Source organism: Arachis hypogaea, chromosome 20 (genome assembly GCF_003086295.3).
Source record: "Arachis hypogaea cultivar Tifrunner chromosome 20, arahy.Tifrunner.gnm2.J5K5, whole genome shotgun sequence".
NCBI lineage: Eukaryota > Viridiplantae > Streptophyta > Magnoliopsida > Fabales > Fabaceae > Arachis > Arachis hypogaea.
Window position 1 is genome coordinate 141,151,789 of NC_092055.1, and position 12,405 is coordinate 141,164,193.

Consider the following 12,405-nt stretch of genomic DNA (forward strand, 5'->3'; position numbering starts at 1 on the left):
ACACATAACTCGGGATCTAAACAGCAGAGCAGATGCCCTATCAAAGTTAGCAAGTACCAAGCCAGGAGGAAATAACAGAAGGCTGATTCAAGAGACTCTCCAGGAACCTTCAGTGGTAAAAATAGAAGACAAACAAGAAGTCTTCGAAGTGGTCGGATTAAACCTCGGATGGATGAACCCCTTAGTCGAATACCTGAAATTCGACATCCTCCCCAAGGAGGAAAAGGAGGCCAAGAAAATCCGAAGGGAAGCACAACACTACACCTTGGCAAGAAATATCCTCTACAGAAGAGGGATATCAACGCCATTATTAAAATGTGTACCGACCTCCAGAACCACCGAGGTATTAGAGGAAGTACATAGTGGAATCTGCGAAAACCATCTCGGAGCAAGGTCATTAGCCAGGAAAGTAATCCGAGCTGGATTCTATTGGCCAACCTTGCAGAAAGATGCCACAGAGTTTGTGAAAAAGTTCCAACCATGTCAAATGCACGCAAATTTCCACGTGGCTCCTCCAGAGGAGCTCATTAGCATCACTTCTCCGTGGCCCTTTGCAAAATGGGGAATGGATTTGTTAGGTCCTTTTCCTCAGGCGCCAGGACAAGTCAGGTACCTAATAGTGGGAATAGATTATTTCACAAAGTGGATAGAAGCCGAACCACTGGCCACTATCACTGCACAAAGAAGTCGGAGGTTCCTCTACAAAATATCATCACAAGGTATGGGATACCTTATTCCATTACCACAGACAATGGAACCCAGTTCACCGACTCCACCTTTAGAAGCCTAGTAGCCAGTATGAACATCAAACACCAGTTCACCTCGGTGGAACACCCACAAGCCAATGGGCAAGCCGAAGCAGCCAACAAAGTCATACTGGCAGGGCTGAAGAAAAAATTACAAGATGCGAAAGGAGCTTGGGCTGAAGAGCTCCCACAAGTACTATGGGCTTACAGAACAACCCCCCAATCCGCCACTGGAGAAACACCCTTCCGACTAGTTTATGGCGTAAAAGCCATGATCCCAATAGAGGTCAATGAGCAAAGCCCAAGAGTGATTTTCCACGACGAGATTGGGAATATACAGGGGCACAAAGAGGAGCTCGACTTGCTCCCCGAAGTCCGAGAAGAAGCCCAGATAAGAGAAGCAGCGTTGAAGCAAAGGATGACCGCAAGATACAACAAAAAAGTCATTCGAAGGAGTTTCACCCCAGATGACTTGGTCCTAATCAGAAACGACATTGAAGTCAACAAATCTGGGGAAGGAAAGCTCGCTGCTAATTGGAAAGGACCATACAAGATCAACGAGGTCTTAGGAAAAGGCTATTATAGGGTAACCGACTTCGACGGCAACGAGTTACCAAGATCATGGCATGCTTGTAATATGAAAAGGTACTACAGCTAAAAGCGAACCCTACTCCCTGATGTACTCTTTTCCCAACTTCATGATTTTTTCCCAAAATCAAAGGGTTTTTTCTGAGAAGGGTTTTTAACGAGGCATCACAGTAGGGGCTAAGGGAAAATAGATTGTCAAAAGCCCTTAGTAGCAATAAGGTACCTCCTCAATTAATAAAGATCTCTTTCATTTTAATATCTCTTTTAAATTCCCTTTTTTATTCTCTTTCTACGAAACGCGCCGATTTAAGCTCGACAAAACGTGAAAATCCCATGAACCGACCTAGATGGTCGTCAGGATAAAACGACGAGGTACAAGTCGGCGTAAAGAGGCTATAGAAGTCGATCATGATAAACTCGGGAGCAGTCCGACTCATAAGTCGGAATGCGAAACCGAGTAAAACTAAAATGAATCGCAAAAGTAGCCTAAGTCACGAAAAGCTCAATGAAACGAAATTGAGTACTAGGAATAACAAAAAGAGATAGGAAAAAACTAAGAAAAGATTATAAGGCTGCCCTGAAGATCAAAAAGATTCAGAAAAGCAGACAATCCCAAAGAAAAGGTTTTTTCCAGAAAAGATCAAAAATCAAAAGAACTACGAATAGAAAAGCATGCGCGCACAAGGTAACTCAAAACCCTTATCCAAAAAAAGGGTATTTATTTAATCGTTAAAATTAAACCCTTATCAAAAAAGGGTATGATAAAACTATTTTGTTTACGGCCTTAAAAGGCCAAAAATTGTTCAAACATCAACAAATAAATATAAAGAGTTTAAAAAAGGGGGCCCACAAGCCGGACCCCCAATAGCCAACAAATTACTTCTTTGCAAGAGGAGTAGAAGGATCACCACCACCAGGACCAGGAGTTGGAGAGAAAGTCAGAGGAGCGGTAGAAGAGCTCGGAGCGTCCTTAGAGCGAGGAGGGGACTCTATGATCCTCTGCCCCCGAGTTTTCAAATCGGACTCGGACTCCACCACGGGGACAGGAGGATCCACGATGGCACCATCAATAACAATCTTATCAGGGTCTAAAGGAGAAAGGTCCAAGTCAGGAGCAATGACTCCGACCTGCTCCTTAAAAACCCTCCAAGCCTCATCAGCACCATCCGCAATAGAGTCCTCCAACTCGGTATAGGCCTTCCGGGCATTCAGCAAGTCATTCTTTACAGACACAAGATCATCAAATAAACTGTTGTAGCTGGCTTGCGCTGCCTTTCTCAAATCCACCTCCATGTTGCATTGGGCTTGCAACTTCTTCTCCTTCTCCCGGAGGCTATCCCTCTCCTCCTTCAGCTTGGCGACTTTCCCTTCCAACTTCCTCTCGTGCTCCTGATATATGCGAAGCCTGCCTTCCAGCTCCTCGACCCTCGAGGTCATCCCTAAAGAGCTGAGAGGAGTCTTCTCAAATATATCTAAGAGTTTGCCACAAACTCCCGCCGTCTTGAGACTCTCCTCAACCACAGCAGTGAGGTAGTGCCAAACAGAAACATCATCCATGCTCATACGAGCATGGGGATAAATGTTCTTTCGGACGAACGCAAGAGCGTCCGCCTCACCAGAAGCGCCAGACTCTAAGGTCTTACGCTTCTTCTTCTCTGGTTCAGGAGTAGGTCGGACAGAGGGGGGTGGCAGAGAGGAAGCAGAAGAGGAAATCACAATAGATTGGGAGGGAGTCCCGACGTTCCGAGGAGGAGGAGGAGGAGAGACAACCGCCCTAGCACCACCAGACCTGGCACGAGACCTCGCCTTGGCCTCCTGAACTCTTTGGTAAGACTCCTGGGCATTTGTTTTTGCCATCTCTGAAAAAAGCAACAATTGATAGATTAGACAAGTCGGAAGAATTAATCAGACAAGTCGGAAAACCAAATGAAAGCTACCTAGTTGCGCCTGGATAAAACTCGGAGACCCCTGGAGAAACTTTTTCGTGTCCAAGTATGGAGACCTCCCCCAAACTTCTCGGAGGAACCCCACAATGGCTGGCTCCACATCATCCAGGTCGTCAAGACCATATTTTTCACAAGGGGAGGCCTCCAACCAGTATAAAGGAAAGCGGGGGGAAGAATTATCATCCAGGAAAAAGGGGTGGTGACCCTCTACAGCTTGCACTTTGAAAAAATAGTTTTTGAAGTCGTGGAAGGATTCGTCAAAAAGGGTGAAAATTCTCCTACCTTGTATGGCTCGGAACGATACCCACTGTTGTTTATTGTTTAGCCCACTAAAGGATTTTGTCATATGAAAAAGATAGAAAAAAATCTTTAAAGAAGTCGGGAACTCTAAAGCCTGGCTGATGAATTGATAAATTTTCAAAAAACCCCAAGAGTTGGGGTGAAGCTGGGTAGGAGCGACTCGGCAATGACGTAAAACAGACATCTCAAAGTCTGAAAAAGGAAGAAAAACACCCAAACGGGTGATCATACACTCATACATAAAGAAAAAATGGGAGGCCGCCTCATTAGCCCTCCCAAAGCAAACCCGGTCTTCTGGACCCGGGGCCACTAACTCATACTTCGGCTCGTCTTCCTCAGAAGAACAAATTCTGTGGCGAGTACGAAGATGGGTGATAAACTCAGAATCGACTGAGGGTTCCTCCCCTAAGACTGTGACATCAACCCAGTGAGAGAGAGCATCTACAGAAGCCATTTCTTTTTCTAAAAAAGGGGTGACAAAACCTACAAGGGGAAAAGAAAATCACCAACACGGTCTCTAAAGGGAGGGGGATGCGAAACTAAAGTCTGCAAATCAAATTTATCTACAAAGGCATATTAAAGAACTAACCTTTTATCTGGAAATGAGGGTTGGAAGCAAAAGCCTTCGAAAGCACAAGAATACAGTACGAACGAATGCAAGGGAAATTTGAAAGATCGCAGAAACGAAACAATGAAAGAGAGAGAAAGTATTTATAAGAACGTTAGGGGCATAATGGTAAAATAGGGGCAGTCATTAATGAAGATGCACCGTTACCAAGGCTATTGAATCCCTACGCACACCCCTAACGAACACGACGCATGATTAGACGTAACTGTCAGAACCAAAAGGTCACGAAAGGTCACGTCGGTTTCAAACCATCACGTCGGTCCTCTTACAAATCGGCTACGACCCCGAGTAGAATACTCGAACCCAAATCTTAAAAAGAAATTGGGCTCGAGTAGGGGCACTGTTCATACCCTGGCCCAATGATAAAGGCCCAGGATCCAGGCAAAGAAGCCCAACCCAAAGGGTTGGCCCTCACCCAGTACCAGCCTTCATCCCAAGAAGTCGGTACTGAACATGACCTGCTCCAAAGAAGTCGGATACGAGGGTTAGCTGGCAGATAACACTCATTCGAATGAGTAACTGCCCCTAGAAACTCTCTAACCACTTCATAGAGCCATATCTTAACCTCCCTAAGATATGGGAACGGTTATCCACCTAAAAAGGTGGCACTACTTCAACGGTGGTTATTGGTTCACCACTATAAATACACTGACACCATTCAGGTATCTCTAAGTTTCAATACTCTCTAACCTGCTCACACTATTGCTAACTTAGGCATCGGAGTGTCTTTGCAGGTACCACCCCCCATTCTTTCACACGTACAAGTCGGACGGAGGAACACCGAGTAACAGATCCACTCGAAAGCCACCTCCTTCATACGTTTGGGCCAACCAACGCCATCCAGCCCATTAATCTCCGGTTACCCAGCGTAACAGAATCCAAACTTAAAAATTATGAATATCGGATCCGATCTGATTCGATGATTTTAGTGCGATCGGATCGAAATTTTAACCATATCTAATTCAATCCGATTCACATTCACCCCTATTAAGATCAGTAATCTACCGAATGGATTTTCGGCCCTTATTAGGCTGGGCCAAAAGAGATGTATTATTGTCAAGGTTGCGAGAACCGGACCGGTCAATAAACCGGTAAGGTCACTGGTTCAATGGTTTACTGGTTCGACCGGGGTTCAACCGGGGTTCAACCGGTTTAATTAAATATTAAATAAAATTATTAAAAAATCTAAAAATAATTTTAAATATATAAAATCAAGGCTTAACCTTGAAGTATACTACAATATCACTAGTGATTGACACAATAGTAAATACTGCTAGCTTTTCTTTTTGGCATTACAAGGGTGTGGCTACTTTTCTCTGCCAAAGATGTTTACAGAAAGTATTCAAGTCTTATACAGATACAAAGATACTCAGCAATAAAAGTTTCATGGATAATGTTCTTCTCAAGATCATTGAACAATTTAGCCACAGCTTTGTTATCACCTTACCAATTGATTTCGGAGCATTATTGTTCCAAAGCTTCAAATGTTTCCGGAGCAGGTAAAGATCATGATGCTTCATCTTGAATGGTTGAGTCCTGTTGTGGAAGGAGTGTTCTCTTTGACAAAGATAGATGACATTGCAATTGCTCAAGGTTCTAAGGCTCGGCCAATTTTCAAAGTAACTGCTCATTGGAGGAAAATTTTATTCAAGCAAACTTCTTATACTCAAGAAATTCAGCAACATAGTTGGTAGTAAATACAACCAATATAGTTATTTTCTCTTAAAATTATTGGTATTTCTTCCAGATATGCTTAATCTTTTACTCTGTTTCATGTCATGCTGCTTAGTATTCCTTTTCAATTACTTTTGCTATTTTGTATCATTTCTAGCTTTTGATTGGTACATTGAGGAAAATCATGACTATATGGCATTTTGTATTTGTCAGATGATTAATCTTTATCTTACAATTGAAATTAAAAAGCTCTCGCTCTTTTCAAGATAGAATATAATTCAGCAACCAAAATCATGAAGTAGCAAACAAATTCATGAAGCCAGCAAACAAACAAATAACCTCAGAAAATGAAAAATCAAAATCAAAATCGAACAAATAAAGCAGCAAACAAATTCATGAAGCAGCAAACAAATTCATGAACAAATAACCTCAGTTCATGAAGCAGCAAACAAATTCATGAACAAATAACCTCAGAAAATGAAAAATCAAAATCAAAATCGAACAAATAAAGCAGCAAACAAATTCATGAAGCCAGCAAACAAATTCATGAACAAATAACCTCAGAAAATGAAAAATCAAAATCATGAAGCCAGCAAACAAACAAATCATAATCAGAAGGCAGCAAATAAATCAAGAACAGAGTCTTACCGGCGGCGAGTGAGGACGCGGTGTCGGCGACGCCCCAACGAGTAGGCGAGCTCGACGACGGCAATGAGGAGGCGGGCTTGGCGAGAAGCAGGATGCGATGGTGGTTGCGGCCCTCAACATCGGCGCTGCTATGGATGGGTGTGGGTGGCTCAGTGGCTGCTTGCTTGGGTGGCTCGGTGGTGAATTTGGGGCTTGGTGGGTGAATGCAATGGAAAGGGGAAACTGGAAAGTGGAATGGAAACTGATTAGGGTTGCTGTGGGTTACGCGATTTCTCCTTTCTCTTTTTTTTTTAAAAAAAAATCCAAAACGACGTCGTTTTCTTCCTCAGAGTGCAAACCATCAAATCGTAAAAAAACCGGACGGTTCTCCCGGTTCACCGGTTAATCACCGGTTTGATCGGTTTTTTGCTAGACGGTTTTTGGCGTTATCCGGACCGGCTAAGTGACCGATTCTCATTTTTCCGGTTGAACCGGCCGGTCCGGTCCGGTTTTCAGAACCATGATTATTGTCATGCCTTGGTTGTATGTCTGCGATTAAAACTTAAAAGTGAGGTCATAATGAGTCATACATTAGTATAGCTCGCTTGTGTGTTCGGTGGTGGTTTCAAAGGTTACGATACAATATTAGAAATTACTAACACCTATTTTTGGTATAAAATAGTGTGCACGCAATTATAATTACACAATGAATTTTGAAAATTAATTAGATAAATGTTGTTAACAACAATTGCTTTAAGAGAAAGTAAATGAAAACTTTTATTTAAAAAAAAAAAATCATAATTTCATGATTCATATAAAAAATATTTTTGTATTTTTTACAAAAGTAAAAAATAAAAACTTATTTTAACAATATAAATAGATAATTCAAAACCAAAAAAAAAAAAAAAATCCAATAAGAAGCGTATGGTAGAGGATTTTCTCCTTGTTGGGGCATGTGGACCGTTCCTAAATTTGTCATCTTTAAGAATAGACAAAAACTCAACTCAAACCATCTCATCATTTCATTTTATTTGCTTTCCTTATTATACCTTTTCAGTTCACTCTTCTCCCACATGCTACAACACACCCTTCTTCATTTGTTTCCTCAACTATCAAATTCTAGACAGAGATCATGGATATTGAAGAGTGGGAGTACCTTCCAGATAATGGGTACCTTGATTTCAATGATGAGGGTGGCAAGCAAATCTTCCTTGGCAAGAGAAACTTAGAGCCAAAAAGTGCTTTTGACATGGATTACTTTTGTTCATCTCCACCAAGAAGCCCAAGGACCATGATGCACAACAATCACAATCACAATCAACTTGTTCCTCTTCCAATTCTTTTACAACCCAGAATCGGAAACTCCTCATCAGATAAGAGAGACATCACAAACAACGTTGTTTCCCCTAAGACAGTTGATCATGATACTGTCTCACAGGTTTTCTTCAAGACCAAGGAAAACGAATTCGCCGACATGAAATTGGACACAGGTATATAAATACACGTGTTATTTCACGCATTTTTAATGTGTATTTTATATTTTCGACAAATATTCTATATAAATAACTGAATTTTTGCATATACATTGGTTTTTATGTATTTTATACGGATAGCTGATTCTTAGCATTAGAGAATGTTCTAGAATGTTCTATATACATATAATACCTTGGCTAGAACATTGTTTGGTTGATTATTGGTGTTGCTAACATGCATACAGGTAGCTTCAAATTTGAGGAGAAAGGCGAGATGATTACGTCTCCAAGAATGATAACTTCGCCTAGAATGAAGATTGAGAAGAAAGAAGTTCTTGGGATGGAGTGTGATGATGAGGATGAAGAGGAAGAGGATCGAAGTTGGGAAGAAGAGAATGAGGGTGGATTCAACATATGGAAGTGGAGCTTGAGTGGGGTTGGAGCTATCTGTTCTTTTGGTGTTGCTGCAGCCACCATCTGTTTTCTCTTCTTTGGAAGCCACCAAAAGAGGAACAACATCCTTCACGACAACAACATTCGCTTCCAGATCTATGCCGAAGACAAGGTTAGTTAAGAATTGTTAGAATTTAATCAAATCTGTTAAATTATTTAATAATTTTTATCTATTAACTTCACATAAAATTTAATATATCTGAATTTTTATCATCTGAACATATTTTATAAAAATAATAATTAAAAATTATTAAATAAATTGATATGATTAATTAAATTGCATAATATATGACACGAATCAATATTTTAACTGCTATCTCTACATAAATAATTAGGAAAAATATAGGGAGTCAATGAAATATTTGTATAATGTGTACAATGGAAGTTTCGGGAGTATTTTAGTGTTATATTTTTCCATCAATATAAACTTATAGGATGAGTGGTATTATGATATGGTATTTTTAGATCTGAAAGGTTAAGAGTTCGATTCTTTGTGAACTTTAAAATTAGCTTATGATCCATTGGCTCCCTAGCAAGACTCAAATAATTATTCTTAAAAGAGTAGGAATTTATTTGTAGAATATTCATAAACATTATTTAAAAGACAAAAATATTATTTATAACATAAAGTTTTTTTAAAACCTTTACTTTTTGAAAAAAAATTATATTTCAAACTAAGTCTCTCTTTGAAATATTGAACAATTTTTTTACTTTAGTAGATGATTTTTTTTTTTCTAATAGATCTTTTGAGATAAATGTGTTACATCACGGATCTGGCTAATTTTTATATTATGTATCCGTGTCACAATAAAAAATTAAATTTTAGAAAAAAAAAATAAATGGTGTTGTAAAACTAATTGCAAAATATGTAATCAAAATATTTAATTAACTTCTTACTATTTTAAATGTCATATAAACATTAATATCTAATTAGATGACCGTATAAAAATGTAAAACAATTAAATTCGTGATACTACTTTGAATGATGAATATTTTAGCCAGATTAGGTTAAAATTTTAATAAATGCATGGTTATGAAATTATTGGATAATTGGGCTGACCCATGAATATAATTTGGATATGATTGCAGAACATTAAAAAAGTGGTACAGCATGCAACAAAATTTAATGAAGCAGTTTCTGTAGTGGCAGGTGTTCCTATAAGCAGAGCTCACATAACCATTGGAGGTTACTATGATGGACTTTGAACCAATTATTATGTGATTATTTCTTGAAAAAATTATTGGCTGTTTAAGCAAAAATATACTTCTGTAAATAACATGATGCAGGGATACTTCTGTTTTCCTTGTAGATACACTAAATTAGCTAGGGAAAAAAAAATTAGAGTGAAGATTATTTAGATTTGTCTCTATTAATTTTTGTTTTGGTTATATTAGTGCAAAGGAAAAGATTAAAGAGTTCAATCTTTCTATCAAATTAGTCATTAAAAAAGAGCTACAATTATGAAACTTCAAAAAACAAAATCTATATATAAAACACTATGCATGATAGTGTTTGAATACTATATTTTTATATTAAAATACAAAATTGTGGGACAGAAATTTTTGTAATTGTAGAAATAGCCATAGATATACATATTTTTTATTTTTATATTTTGCATTTTTTATTTCTTTATTTTTACTTTGTATTCGAATCAACACTAACCAATTCTTCGCTTTTTAGTTTTTATACTAAAAATATTCACCAATTAATATTTTCCTATCTAAATAAATACAATCTAAGACAAAATGAGAACTAAATATCTAATTGCAATCCTTTTAAAACTTACTAAATTACCATTTTTTTTAGTACAACTAAATATTTTTTAAATATTGTCTTTTATTCGGTCTTTAGAAAAAAGAAAAAATAAAAAACAAATAATTTCTCTAATTTTTTTACCAATGGTACCGTAAAAATGAATATTTAAATTAATTAAATATTAATAAATTTTTAAAAACTTAGCAAAAGCTAAATTTTAAAGGACAAGTAGTATTTTCATTTTTTTTATACTATTTATCAACATGTCACCGTTTTTTTTTTTGCAGATGGTAGCAATTTTTTTCTTTAGTGCTTAAGGCCTAAATGGAATAATAGCCAATGAACTATAATTCAAATGATATAGTCTCTCCACTCTTACTTAGAGATCTCGAGTTTGAGTCTCACGCCTAACTTTGGAAAAAAAAAATAATAATAACTTCAATAAAAAAGTTTTGAATGAAACAACTCCTTCACCACATTATAAAAAATCCTCAAGGAAAAAATATCTTCAACATGAAAAAAGGTTGTGACTTTATGTTATTCTAAACTTGACCCTTCATCTAAAATTTAACAATACATATTATTTTGTTCTTGGATTTACCATACCAAAATAGCGAAGGTTGAGGTTACTATCAAATAGTTTCTTCTCCTCTCTTCTCACGTCTCCATGACAAAAAAACATGGAGATATTTATTATGATATGCATGAAGTCACCAAGCTGTGAATAAGAAAGAAAACGAAAATATGGTTGCAAACAAAATGAGATTTATTAAGAGATGGCCCACTTGGGAGAACTACTCTCTCAATTTGCATCCATGGATGATTTCTAATGGCACACGTTGTTCAGTGATTGTTAAGTTGCATTGTCAATATAAGTGACTGGTTGGTAGGTGTTAGTTGGAATTACACAAATTTGTTCAATGTATTTTGAAAGAAAGTACAAATTTGCATAACCTTTTTGGAAACATGTTAAGGATACTTGTCAAGGATTCGGATAATATTTTATTTTATTTTATTTTATTAAAAAATAGAATTAAAGGATTCCAATAATATAAGATTCGGAACTTGAGAATCAGGAAAAGGGTGAGTGACATTGGACAAAAGGGAATCTCAATTATATACTTGAGAAATTTTGTGCTTTTAATTTTTTTTATTTTACAAAATTTTATGAAAATGAAAAGTTGAAACAATAAAATATGGTTATGTTTTTGAAACATTATATTCTTCGGAAAATGAATAATTTTTTTTTCTTAGTATCTTTTCTTACATTTGATTCTAAGGCTAAGTTTGTTTCTGATAATAAGACAGGACAAAACATTGAGAATAAGATAAGACACTGAAGGACAGAAACATAAATTTTTGTGTTCTTGTATTCTGTTTGGTGAAAAACTAAAATAAATTATGAAAATTTAACTTATTCTCATTTTTTTCATTTAAAAAATTTGAAATAAAAAATATAATAATAAAAAATATAATCATAAAAAATTAATAAAAATAATAAAAAAATAAAAAATAAGTTGTGTTTCTTGTTAGTATTTATGTGTCTTTTCTTTTAGGATGGACACAAAATACATTAATACATTGTCTCTGTTCATGTCTCTTTTACCAAACACGATTATGTGTTTCTATGTCCCTATTGTCCTATCCCTATAAACAAACGCAGCCTAAAATATGATTGACAGTAAAATTTGAATACATGATTCTATTAAGAATTAAAGTATGTTACGTTATTATAAAGGTTTTCACAAGTGTTAGGTGTAATCTAGCACCATACATATTTTTTTTTCATCATATTTAAATTTTATAAAATATAATATCATAATTTAGAAAAAAAATATCCATCTCCGTTTATTGGTGAAAGTGTTGAGCTGTAACTTTCCTTTTGCTCTTGCATCTGATGGCTTTTTTCATTGATTTAAATATTAATAAATATTATTTTTTAAAATTATCATAAAAAAATCTTCTAATAATACACGTGAGTTATTATTATTATTATTATTATTTTTTGTTACCCACGGTATCTCCCAATCCGATAGGCTAAAGACTAATTCGTCGCGGATCGGAGCTCCATTTAAGGGTCTGTCGCTGGCCAATGAGTTGCTGCATGCACAAGATGAGAGTCAAACCCCCGACACTTACTTAAACAGACGAGTGAACTGACCACTCGATCAACCTAAAATTATTATTATTATTATTATTAACGCACGTGAATACT

The 12,405-nt window shown here is 36.7% G+C and overlaps 1 protein-coding gene across 1 annotated transcript; it reads left to right on the forward strand.

The window, feature by feature from the left end:
- The first annotated feature begins 7,413 nt into the window (after positions 1-7,413).
- On the forward strand, positions 7,414-9,856 carry LOC112785275 (uncharacterized). The gene is made up of 3 exons (XM_025828732.3): positions 7,414-7,999; positions 8,227-8,546; positions 9,524-9,856. Exons 1-3 carry the CDS (start codon positions 7,642-7,644, stop codon positions 9,638-9,640), a joined length of 795 nt encoding a protein of 264 aa, XP_025684517.1. The 5' UTR covers positions 7,414-7,641; the 3' UTR covers positions 9,641-9,856.
- The last annotated feature ends 2,549 nt before the right edge of the window (positions 9,857-12,405 follow it).